This window comes from Cyrtonyx montezumae, unplaced genomic scaffold, assembly GCF_038088225.1.
Source record: "Cyrtonyx montezumae isolate F1298 unplaced genomic scaffold, pur_monq_1.0 scaffold_5, whole genome shotgun sequence".
In the NCBI taxonomy this organism is placed as follows: Eukaryota; Metazoa; Chordata; class Aves; order Galliformes; family Odontophoridae; genus Cyrtonyx; species Cyrtonyx montezumae.
This window is the reverse complement of record NW_027072056.1, coordinates 11974143-11986945: the sequence shown is the minus strand read 5'-3', so window position 1 is coordinate 11986945 and position 12803 is coordinate 11974143. Positions and strand designations below refer to the sequence as shown.

General features: G+C 42.5%; 1 protein-coding gene across 3 annotated transcripts; it reads right to left on the bottom strand.

The window, feature by feature from the left end:
• Nucleotides 1–1487: 1487 nt before the first annotated feature.
• PPP1R2 (protein phosphatase 1 regulatory inhibitor subunit 2) lies at nucleotides 1488–12575 on the bottom strand. Of its 3 annotated transcripts, XM_065748519.1 has the most exons (7): nucleotides 12385–12575; nucleotides 8537–8644; nucleotides 8018–8095; nucleotides 7624–7727; nucleotides 6154–6336; nucleotides 3374–3424; nucleotides 1951–2039 (listed from the first exon to the last, which is right to left on the bottom strand). In XM_065748519.1, exons 1-6 carry the CDS (start codon nucleotides 12549–12551, stop codon nucleotides 3420–3422), a joined length of 645 nt encoding a protein of 214 aa, XP_065604591.1. In that variant the 5' UTR covers nucleotides 12552–12575; the 3' UTR covers nucleotides 1951–2039; nucleotides 3374–3419. The 3 variants fall into 3 exon arrangements, with proteins under 3 accessions (XP_065604590.1, XP_065604591.1, XP_065604589.1); XM_065748518.1 differs by lacking the exon at nucleotides 3374–3424 and having other exon boundaries at nucleotides 1488–2039; XM_065748517.1 differs by lacking the exons at nucleotides 1951–2039; nucleotides 3374–3424 and adding an exon at nucleotides 4827–5119.
• Between the last annotated feature and the right edge of the window lie 228 nt (nucleotides 12576–12803).

Below are 12803 nucleotides of genomic sequence, written 5' to 3'. Positions count from 1 at the left end.
CGAGGACGCCTCAGCGGGAGCCCCCTCGATCCTCCTCCCGCTGCAGGAGCAGACGGCTCGGCCGCCAACAGGAGGCGGCCGTCAGCGGGAACGGCCAATAGAGACCCCAGGTAGGCGGGGATTCTCCGCACAGGCGCAGGGCGGGAGAGCGGCAACCCGGGGGCAGCGGCTTGTCCAATCGCAGAACGGAAGAGGCGGGCACAGCGGGAGAGCGGCCAATGAACGCTCTCTGGGAGGAAGGCGCCAACCACCGCGGCGCCACAGGGATCACTTCCTCTTCGGGCTCCGGAAGTGACAGCCGGGCTAGCCAATGGAAGAGCGGCCAGCTCCAATTGGTCGGCTCCGTTGCCACGACGACCCGAAAGGCCAATGCCAGCTCTCAGCACTAAGGAGGGGGCGGCCGCCGCGCTGCCATAGGCTGAGCCGCCTGTCACTCACAGCAGCCGGCGGGAAGGGCGCGGCGGTGCCCCCGGGTCGCGCCCTCTCAGGCGCTTTTAGGAGACAAAATGTCCCACAGTTGGCAACCGTGTTAGCTACTGAGGGGAGACGTGGGAAACCCACGCACCAACACTCACTTGCACAGCTCTTTGGCGATGCACCCATTCTCACTGTTCCCCTGTCGGTGTTCACACTCAGAAAGCTCACACCTGAGATGTATGTATCTGTAAAATAACTTTCATTCCTTTATTCAAACGTCACATATACAGTGGACAAAAACATTTTAAAATAGATCCATATTTAATTATATGGATTTTTGCAACATATCAAATTCGGACTAAAATTAAGATATACACTGTATTTCATAACCAAGCTTAAGCTTAAGTGTATACTTCGTGTAGTAAAGCCCAGGAACTATTTTGAGCACTAGAACATTCACCAGTCAATTTCCATCATTGTTTACAGCAACGAGGTTCAGAGCCCCTCTCTGCCAGGGCTCTACGACCACTGTAAACAAGTATCTGAATTAGGCAGTTTCCCTTCTATCCTTTCAAACACCCTTCATTTTACAACAGCTGCTCTAAGTCTCGTTGGATGCAGAAAGATGTAAGCCAGTGGTTTTCAGTATGCAGGTTACAAACCCCAAGTGAGGAAATCACCAGCAGTTATCCTTATATAAAGAACAGATGGAGTCTAAACACAGCCCAACTTCAGTCCTGATGTGGATTTTCCTCCATGGCTGTTTCTTTTTCAGGTGCTAGTAGCACAGGCACTCTCCATGCAACTGGAAAAGACTAAAAGTGTGAAACGAGCCAGACAAATAACAGTTTGTGTGGTTTTAAGAAAAGAAAACATCCAGTGGAAGAGAAAATGACAGATAAATTCAAAGTTCAAGTTAACACATTTCCAGTGTAAAACACTCCCTCCACCAGATGTTAGTACTGCCTTAGTCAAAAGCAAATAACCAATTCCATACACTGCTCTGAAAAATAATACAGCTCTTCTTCTAGAGTCTATGAAAATACAAGTAATAATACACCGACATCTAGTTTAAGAGGTCAATATTTTATAAAAATGCTGTAAAACTTGAATCCCTTTCTCAACTGCTTAACACACCTGATAACAGCTTGCGTGTCAGTTTGATATACACTGTACCATTAAGCTCTTGAATCCCAAACTCTTCCATAAGAGATAACACGCTTGGAGCACTGTCAAATAAATAGTGAAAAAACAGAGATACTGTCTGTGTTTCAAAGCATGAAGAGTAACAGTACAATACGCAAGATAATCAGTATTATACATACAGGGAATGCCATTCTGGTTGAACAGATTATGAAGCAGTATTCTCCATGAAATACGAGGCACAGGAATAAATCAATTAGACAGGTGTTTTTTTTTTTTCTGCCTAATGGACAAGTCTAAAATTAACAATCTTGGCAACACAATATTGTAAGTGATATGCTTCTCAATATTTAAGAGCCTTAATTGCAAAAGTCATGAAGCAGTGTTTATGTTCATGTCTCTGACAAGCAGTTACAGTTCTGGACAGATTTCTTCTACGCTGCGTGCTCTGCTTTCCAGCTGGTCATGAGTAGCATGTGCTGCATAAGAAAGATTACAAAAACAGTTAACTATTCACACTTCTTGGATATTTAAAAAACAAAACCAAAGTACACAAAAATGTACTCCAGAAGTCATTTTTGCTTCCTCAAAGGTAATGTTTGGAACCTATTTTAGCACCTCTCAGTTTCAGAGTGAGAAACCTTCAGGGTTATTAAGATTATTTCACCCTTGTGTTCTGAAGACACAGCCACTGCTATCGTTCTGCACACCAAACACTGGATGCTTGCCTCCCCTGAAATTGAGATGATTTAATTCAAGACTTGAGAGATCAATTTACAGAACTAACATACAACATACAAGGTTCCTGAAACACAAGTAAGCATAGCACCTTTCAGGTCAAGTTTCAATTCCACATAAGACCCTTAAAACAAAACAGGCTAATAAATGAGGTAGCAGTCTGATGCATCCTTCAACTCACAGCTTTGAAGCAAAGAACGTCAATAAGTCAGAGAAAAGATTTCTTTTCATTATCAATTACCAAATGAAAAAGCCCACTGCCTCTGGTTATTATTTACAAATAAATGTGTTGCCTAATGCAAAGATCAGAGGAAGCCACGTTCAGCCCTTCTTAAAGAAAGCCAGTTAGGCTTATGCATAGAGTTAGACTTGGTTCCAAGTGCAATTTAACAAGCAAATAGCATGTCTGACAAGCAGAAACAATTTGCACAGGCTCCCAGTCTTCTGGCATAAGTCATTTTTAGGGTGATGCTCACTATAGTTAAGAAAACACAATGGATTCTGCATCTCTCAAAGTCCAACAGAACACACCCAGTCAGCTGACAGCTGAGTGGATCAGCACTATCTGAGGAAGATTATCATAGCAATGAATGCTAATGAGCTATAAGCAGAGAACAGTTTTATTGCTTGTCAGTGGATATTCTATAGGTTACACCCTTGTACTTGCTGAAGAGAGATACTGTGATGTAGTAGAAAACACGTCTGCATTGAAATCTTTATGTCAAGTCAGCCTACATTTGGCATCCTTCCCTTCAGTGACTTCAAACAATTTTTAAATGAAAGGTGTTCCTGGAGAGAAACAAATGTCACTATTTTTCTGGCAATGTCCATCACATTGTTTGTGGAGTTATATTTAAGGAGTAGCCAGAGAAACGCCACAGAAGCTGAGATGCCGAAGCAAGCAGCCTTAACACAGTCTACTTTAACTTTCCTGTTCTCCAAAAAGCTTGGCTGGCAGAATCCATGTATGGGATAAGGTGTGGCTACTTAAGGCAAGAAAGGAACAACCCATCTATTTAAAATACTTGGTAGCCCAAGATGAAAACAGGGGCATAAACGTACAAATAGTTCTCACCATTACTGACTGGACTGGCCATCTTCATTTCATACAGCAACAAATCTCAGTCTGTAATCAAGAAGTGCAACTTAAATTAGCAGACTTTGTGGTACCTGTCAGAAAACTTCTTAAAATCCTGTCCCAAGTCTTTACCTCCCTCCTCAGCATAGACATAACAAAAAGGAAAAATTGCAGTCATCAGGACAGCACTGTTAGTTTTACTGAAAACCAAAAAAGGAAAGAGTTAGAAGGCAGACAGAAGCATTGGATAAAAGATGCAAAGAACCTTGAAGGGATCTTCATAGATTAAAACCTTCCAAGTGAAAAGGGGGTCTCAACTTGCCCTTCAAACTTCTCAGGAACCAGAGGAGCCCTAGAGTCACAGCAGACACCAAGAAACACCTCATGTCACATCTCTGGAGTTATCTTTGGTACAAGGGAAGCCAAGCTATTCCACTGGGACAAACAGACATTGCATGCCAGCTCTAACAAACAGTAGTCACATCACCAGGTGATCTCTGCAAGTTCAGAAGTCAATGGGAAAAAAATTATGTTAAACTGTAGCTCCAATACAACATGCAGAATAAAAGACATTTCCTTTGCAGGTAAAAGCAAATGTGAGAGCTGTTAGTTTAACAAAAGGAAGCCAAAACAAGCCATCTCAAGGGTTACTGCCTGCAACACCCAACACAATGAGTGAAGGAAACCCTCCTCTGCACTATAAGAAAGCATTTTAAGACACAATTTTAAGTCAAAGAACTCTTTAAAAGCCATCCAAATGAATTACAGACTTTCCATATAGCTTCAGAAAGCTCCAAAAATATCCTAATATGCTTACAGTCCCAGGGAGGGAACTTCAGGAAGAATATTATTAGCATTCAATCCACTTCCATGAAGGAAACAGTCAAACTGCAATACTGTTTAAATATCCAAGTGCCTAGCATGATCAAAAGTACAGAATGAATGAATCCAAGTAGCTAGTTTTAAAACTTGCTATTTGAGAAATGCTCCACAGCCAAAATAAATGAATAAAAGTGAAATAATCAAAAGATACCACCTTGGAAAAAGCAATTCTAGTAAAATTTTGACATTACTGTAATGGTTATGCTGCTGAACACTTCCCAGTTCAATGTAGGGAATTTCTTAAAGCATGGGCAGTGGTAGAAGACAGTTGTTTATCAACAGTTTTTACTAGATTCCACTGTCCTTAGAGCAAACCTGCCACAAAAAAAAACCTGCATGTAATCAGTTCAAGGGTGTACAGTTCACCAGCCATTACAGAAGTGAACTCAGTACTTGACCTGTGAAGAACTGATGGAATCCAGAGACCCAAAGTTGTGATAGCTGACGTAGAGATTAGGAGATAACAAAACACTAGGGCTTGTTAAGCAGAGTATCACAAAACAGAAGAACTGAGAATCACATCAAATTAATGGAGAGTATTTCTATATGCCACGTCTTAGGGGTGAACCAGTTAGTTAATGGATTGATAAACTGGTGTACAGTCATATTTATAGAATCCATTGGCCACGAGTAGCCTAAAATTGATAGTTACCAGTTGTGGCTCAGAAGCTGCTTATGAGGCAAGGTGGAATGGACTTCAACAATAGAGATGGAAAAATGCTGCAAAGGTGTGCCTTCTGTTCCCTGGAGAATGCAGCTGGAGAATGGAGTTGCCTCTGTTTTACAGCAGAATGCAGACAGATGGCAGCTTCAAGCCACGGAGAAAGGTCATAATGTTGCCTACTGGAGTACTCCTTTCCCCTGGAGAGTGAAGTTCTAGTAAATAGCCGTTATAAGGCGCATGAGAAATTACCACAGAAGTTTGGTCCACGAATGGGTCTCAGGCTCACATACTGAATGACCCTCTCAAAGCCATTATGAAGGCATCAGCCTTCCTGGAAAATGCAATGGAGGCAAACTGCAATCCACAGAACTTAAAATACAAGAAGTCTACTTGGAAAATCACCTTTCTATTTGGTGGAATTCAAACTTATTTTGGAAGAATTTATAGTTCACATGGTTGTGAATAGCAATTGTGAGCAAAGCTAAACCCATGCAGCATATTCCCAAGTCTGCATGCTGTTCTAATGTCTCACAGCCTTGCCAAGCAACAGATGAATGAGGCTTACAGATTTCAGATTCATCAACACTACTCTCATAAACAAGAGATGTCTTTTTTTTAATGCCAGGAAACTTGTTCAGTGCGCTGTTCCAAACAGATGTGTGTACTAAACAGATGTAGTTATTCACCAGAAGGCCACCACAAAAATCAGACTTCTGTTATACAGTCCCAGAGAGAAGCTTAAAGATGGCAGACTCCAGAAATAGCTCTCAGCCAAGGGTCCCAGACTTTCTTCCAGCAGCTGCGCTAAAAAGTTCACAGCCCATACAGAAATGAACATTACTGCTTAAGGACAAACACACACTGAACTCATTAACAGTTTTAAGTTATAGCAAGACAGGCAGAAGCTCATTAGATATGCTGCTCTCAACAGGGAGGAAGCATTCAAGCTAGTTTTCCCAGTGTCATTTATGCTGCAGAGACAGTACTGGCCTGAAGCAGAGGTGTTTGTTCTTCTGTTGTGCTATAACAACCAAAAGCCCAGACTAATTAACAATAATGCTTGCTTTGGTATCACACTACAGATCTGCCTATCAAGATAGCAGGCAGCACTGCACATTAAGCATTATATGCATAATCTTTCTATTCATTCTGTACAGTTCAGTGTATTCGGCCCAACAGATGAAAGGACAACCAATGTTTACACATGGCATTTGATTAATCAGCACCTCACCATGTTCGACAGCTTCCGTATTCATTGTTTCTACATCTGGAGCATCATGCATCTCTTCATCCTCTTCCTCCTCCTCTTCATCCTCACCATGTAGTTCTTTTGCAATTAGCTGTCTTGCAAGTTTGATGTTTCGTCCTTCATTGTAGTGCATTTTCCTCTTCATTTCAAACTGTTTCTTTTTTTCTGTGGATAACAAAAAACAAAAGTTTATATATATATATTTTTTTTTTTAATTTATTTTTTACTTTCAACATCAATTTTCTCCTCTTCAGAGAGGTACCAGTATCAACTGCTTTGTAGGTCTGTTCTACTCCTGCCATGAAAATACACTGTTTATATGACCAAGCAATCCTTGTTTTTAAATGGGTTTGACTTACAAAAAAATGTAGTCATTAATGGACTGGAATGGCTGGAGGACATTTAAAAGAACTGCCTGCAAGCATGAGGAAGTCTGAATCAAGAGAAGCAAGTAGTAACAGTAAAAAATTCCCAAGTTTCACAAACCTTGTTTCTAAGGAAACTGAAGGGCAAACCAAGACATACTGGTGGAACAGAAAACCATCTTCTGCAGATGTCTAACATGACTCCTGGCCAGCTATCAAAAGCTAGTTATAAGAGATATATTTACCAAATGCAGAAGAAAACATTCTCCTCTTTCCTGTCGCCTGAAGTTTATCTTTGCTTTGTACATCCAACATTCCCCCAAGTAGATTTTTTAACTAAACTTTGTTTATTGTTGACCCCAACACTGTTTTTCTCTTCCTCTAGAACTGTAAGGTTACACACAAAGCTGATGACTGGAGCCAGGAAAGACGAAAGCAACAGCTAAATGACACATGCTTGAAACAGCAGAAGCTTTACTGTTTACTTAGCTTTACTGTTTTCTAAGTTAATGTAACATTACTGCTTTGTTGAGGACTCATGAGAGAATTTTCTTAGGAATAGTTGCTGATATCCTTCTGGATCCATCCACCAGCTGCTTTGAAAATAATTAAAAAAAAAACCAACAAAACCAAAACCTGTATTTGCAAATTATAGAGTCTATACTAGTAGATGTAACGATTTAGTGAGTACTATCTGAAATATATTAAAATTAAGTACTTCCTCACCTCCAAAACAGAAAAGCTTTCCATCTGAGAAGTCCAGGTTTCAAGAGGAATTTCTGTATGATACACTTGCTTACAAGGGGGCAGAGCCAGTTACATTCAACTTCTCTTCACATATATCAAACCAAACAGTTCTGACTGAGCATCTGATCTGCTTGTCTCTGATCTTTTACTTACCTTTCAAAGACTACGTGGCTCCATTTTCAAATCACAAAAATCTTTCTTAGCTAGTACTTTTTATTCAATAATCCTTCCAACTGAGAGGTAGAACTGCACGTATCAAAAAATCCAACAAAAACAAACCAACAAGAACAAAAAAAATAATAAAAAAGCCACCCAAAAAACTCCACTGACTTATGCCTACCTCGTTCTTCAGGTGTTAATTCTTCTTCCTCTTCCTCCTCCTCACTGCTTTCCTCTTGCCTCGCTATAATCTTGGGTCCTTTACCCTCAGCTGCAGCAGCCAGCCTAACAAAGAGAAAATACAATGTCACAAACCATTCAGATTTTCACTGTATAAAATGCATGAAATTTCAGAACACTCATACAAACTTAGTTCATTATTTTTGCTGTACTTATGTATATTAACAATCTGAAAGAGATTTTAAGTATCAGTGGAACCATCAACCCAGAATACGACTCTGTATGACAATAGCCAACATTTGGCCTCTAGATAAAAAGGAAATACCTCTACAAAAAGCAAAATGCTCCAAGACAATGATTTTAATATTTATTTGATTTTCTATGACAATACTTACTTCTTACTCAACACATCTGCTCTTAAGGGCTCTGATTCTGAATCACTCACTGCATCTTCATCGTCATCTCCTACCATGCTTGGAACACAAACAAAGAGAGCAGCCTCTATCAATCATTTGTTGCTTAAAATTCAGTTGGTCAAAGTCAAAACATTATAGTGCTCAATTAAAAGACTCCTGTCATACTTTAAAAGCTTTCAATTTAAATACTGATGAGTGACAATTTATATTCTAGTGCACAGATGCTAACTGTAAAAAAAATCAATTCAAACAAGATATTAATTACAAGAGCGAAAGCTGAGATGCATATTCCTTCCAGTACAGGTAGGTCTCCAAAATTTTACTCTGATGGTCCTTCTTGATGGCCATAAGCCTTTATTCAGAAGTTCTGTAAATTCAAGTATGCTGTATGTAATCAGTAGGATAGCACAGTAAATAACGTGCCATCCAGGAAGTCTACTTCACTGCAAAACTGCTCTGTCAGCTGCCCTCACGACGGACAGCAACTCAGAAACCTACCTGTGATAAGGAGTACTAGGCTCATCAATTTTCATCAAGCCATAATCTTTGCCCGCTGGGTGGTACGTAGCTATGATGTTCATTTCGTCCCATTTCTGAGATTTTTTACTGAAACAAGAAAGCAAAGTGTTTCGTTTTTTGGTTTTTTTTAATGCCCTAAAATCAGCTCATTCTGTTTGGCCACAGAAAATGAATGCTGAGAGTGACTTTTGTCCTCTATTCTACTCTATGGAAAAAGAGCGTTGTTAAGACACGGGGACATGTTCAAAGTATAAACATGGTTACTAAGCACCACCTCATACATACTTCTGTTGGGTCGTGACACGTTACCACTGTGACTTACCTTCTCCTAACAAATCACAGTATTTAAATGAACCCAGTGCTCGTAAATATGTTCACACACCCGTGCACATCTTCAGGAGACAACCAGTCCCTCCACGCACTGCCCCATTAACCAGCTGCTCATTGCAAGTTACTGTAACAGTCATTCTTCCTGCTATTACAGCCCATAGCACTTGATGCAAACCCCCCCCCCCCAAAAAAAAAAAAACCACAACTAACTTCCACTTCAGTGCTCACAGAGCTGCTAGGATCATTTGCAGAACTGCTGCACAAACAGTAGCAACCAACACATAACTTCCTGCAGGAAAACTGATCGGACTGAACCAGGTGGTTATTAATAGAGCTTTTGTCATCTTGAATTGGAATCGTAAAACAGAACTGATTCATGGCTGGAACTAAGCAAAGGGAGTTTCGTGCTTTATACAGCCAGGCACCAGTCATGCTGCAATACTTACAGTTTCCTCAATTAGTCAGAGAGCCTATCATTTTATATCTGCAGGAACAAAAGCCCACCCAGACTGACACAACATGAAAGCCACAAGGGAAGCAACTGCCTTGTGGAAAAGTCCCTGCTCCGCTGATCTAGAAGCCACTGAAAGGTTCCCTGGGCAACCTGATCCAGTGCCTGATTTAGTGGCTGGCAACCAGCCCGTGGCAGAGGGGGGGGTGGATCTCTGAGACCCCTTCCAACCAAAGCCTATGGAAGATTTAGCCAACAGGACCTACCAGGTTCCACATTTTTCCTGAAGCATTAGCACAACCTTCACAGGAGTTGGCCTTTCCCTTAGATTAAACCAAGAAATGTAATCTTAGAACAGCACTGAATTCCACTACAGGTTTCTTTTCCTTACAGGGGGACAGTTGGCTGAAAGAATTCAGCTCACGTACCCTTATTTAAGTACAGACTGCTCCAACAACAAATCACCAGATGTGGAATATGAACTCAGCCTCAGTAATACTGCTGCCTTTAAGCAGAATACAAAACTGATAATGTGAAATTCCAAGGACAAACTAAATTTAGCCTTCATGGAGAGCTCTCCATAATACAGTGGAAGAAAATGGAAGGGATAAACGAAACAAGTGGAGGAGTTGATGCTGAATCCTATGTGCCACAAACCTGTACTGTAGAACTGCACACAAGTGAGCTTAATAGCTTCAGCATCAACTAACCAATGTCATAAGTTCACATCTGAAGTTTCCTATTTAATCACTTTGTTCAAACTGCAACACCAGGACTGCAATTTGAGTGGACAAAACACAGAGTTCTGCAGGGTGGAGAGTCGTGAGTTCACGATGACAAAGCAACAGCTCTAGTCTAGGAATGGCCAATACTCAAACCTACCTAGTTAAGGTTCTAAAAATCACTGCTTAAACACCAGCTGAACACCTTCTTCAAGCTCCCCTGTGACTAAAGTAACACAAGCACGTGGTTACAGAGAGCACATGAGAATTTTTACCAGCCATAGCTTAGTCAGAGTGGAAACATCATACACCTAGGTGCTCACTGCACTTGCTCAGAGGACATCCAGGTTTAATCTGCACGAGTTCACAACACAATACCCAATCTCTGTCTCATATACCAGTCTGGAAATCAGATGGTCCAGAGCTGGCAATTCAGTAACTTGCAAATACAACACGGAAAAAGATTTTGGTGGCCTCGTTTTTCACACTCACATATTTAAACTTACATTTCAACATGAAAAGCCTTAGCTGTGGTGCACACACTCAGAACACAACATTCAGCTAGGGAAAAAATGATCATGAATGATAAAGAGACAAGTATGCAAGTATGCATGAATGATAAGAGACAAGATAAAGCACCCCTTTGTGGAAAACAGCATCACAGGAGGGTGACTAAGTGCTCTAAAAAACACACCTCCTTGACTGCCTCCAATTTAGAATGCTTAAGCATGCCGTTACAGCCTAACACTAATACTTAAGACCATCACCACAAAGCACTTCCTGACATCCTTTCCAAGGGCCAGGTGCATATTTCTGCAAGTGAAATAGAATCTTCCTTACTAAAATCTGATTTAAAAGATGAAAAATTCCACAAGTGTTCACTTGCATTCTTTCACGTCTTCAAATGTATAAATCATTTATTTTAAGACCATGAGCTGACAGGTCAGAGGTTTCTTCTGCAGCATTACTTGAAGGAACACATCTCCTGCCTGTTCCAGCACAGCTACTTGCAGGGCTACCCAGCAAACCTGGCCAGGGAAGGGAGCCAGCTAAACACAGCCAGCTACTTTGTACAACACCGTGTCAGATGCTACAGAAACTCTAACAGGAGCGTGAAGGCAAAAAAAAAATACTTTGTAGCTGGTTTGCCAAGAACGTATTAAGCCATCAACTCAGCTCTTCAGATGCTGTCCCAGCGAAGTCCCAATTTTGCAAATTTCTCTCTTGAATCACATCTTCATTAAGGGCATTTTCCAAAGAACACTGCCATTGCTAAAATAGCACAAGGCTGATAATGATGAAAGTACAGCACAGCTCTTCTGAACACGGTACTTCAGGAGATGACAGCTGACACAATAAGTTCCTTTATCTACAGCTATTTTTAAAGGCACTCAGATTTGCATTTAACATTAGAAAGACACAGGCTGCTGATAGAGCTGCACTAAGAAAATAGATATGTTAATTTATAAACCAATTTTTTAACCTTAAAGGAAAATAACTGCAGTACTGCTTGTAACTCCTTCAGAGAGCAAAACGGTGCTACTCCTGACTGAGAAAAATCACTTTAATGAAGAACTGCCAACCAGAAAATAACAGCTGCACACAGTCTAACTTTAAATATCCCATTCTGATCTTCCCAGGGAATTTTCTAATGCAACGTGCCATGTTTAGACAGTGTACTTTAACTTGCAAGGCAATTTCAGAACCTATCTAACAGTGCATTTATTGATTCACATTGGAAAACACACAACAAAAGATGGACTCCTGCCCACTTAACTGCAAAACTAAATGTACCACGTCCTCAGGTCGGCAGCTTGTACTCTTAACTGCTGCTCATCCTGCAAGGTGGTAGAAAAGAGACTCCAGCAAAACGAAGCAGTGGCTCTAACAGCCAGTTTGACTTTATGCCTGCTGTCAGAGGAAGCTTCTCGTGCTTATATTAAAACTAAAGAACAGGAAAAAAAATAAGAAAAGTTACAACTTCTGTGTAGCACGTTCCTATTCACGTTTAATTCCACTCCAAAAAACATCACGTCATCCCTTCAGTTGCAGTAATTCCTCACTGGACAGCAGGAACCTTTCACACAGGCAAGAGAGCAAACCGAAAACTTTTTGTCCTACCCCGCAGACTCGGTTTGTACGAACGACTGACGAGTCAAAGGGGAATTACTACGATATAAAGAAAACCACGTGCCCATTTCCTCGGCGTGCACGCAGCCCTCCCTCTGCAAAGCGGCCCCGGCCCCGCCGCGCTCCGAGCCGCCCCACGCCGGAGCGCACTCCGCCCCGCACCGCCGCTCCTTCGGCCGGGGCGCGGCCCTCACCCGTGCTCGTCGTCGTCGCGGGCCGGGCTGGCCTGCCGGGCCCCGGGATCCGCACCCCCCGCGGGCGTCTTGCCGCCGCCCTTCTTCAGGATGCCCTTAATGGGCGCCCGAGCCGCCGATCCCGCCGCCGACACGGCCGACACGGCCGGCACCGACGGCGCCTCCATGGCCGCGCCGCCCGCCCGCTTCCGGTCCCCGTCCCCGTGCGTCACATCCGCCAGCGCCGGGCGAGTATCGCTCCGCCTCCGCCTCCGCCGCGGCGCCCCCCGGTGGTCGGAGGACCGCCGCTGTCGCTGCCCGTCCGCGGTGCTCCTGCGTGACCGCGGTGGGGCGTCGCGCGCCAGCGCCGGGCTCTTGCGCGTGCACCGGGCTCTGTCACGTGGCGTTCGCTGTCACGTGGCGTTCACGTGCGCGGCCCG

Coding starts and splice junctions, on each gene's coding strand:
- PPP1R2 (XM_065748517.1), bottom strand. CDS start 12,551: ATGGAGGCGCCGTCGGTGCCGGCCGTGTCGGCCGTGTCGGCGGCGGGA. Junction 8,096..8,536: donor CCTAGTACTCCTTATCACAG/GTAGGTTTCTGA, acceptor TTGTGTTCCAAG/CATGGTAGGAGATGACGATG. Junction 5,120..6,153: donor TACGGAAGCTGTCGAACATG/GTGAGGTGCTGA, acceptor TTCACTCTCCAG/GGGAAAGGAGTACTCCAGTA.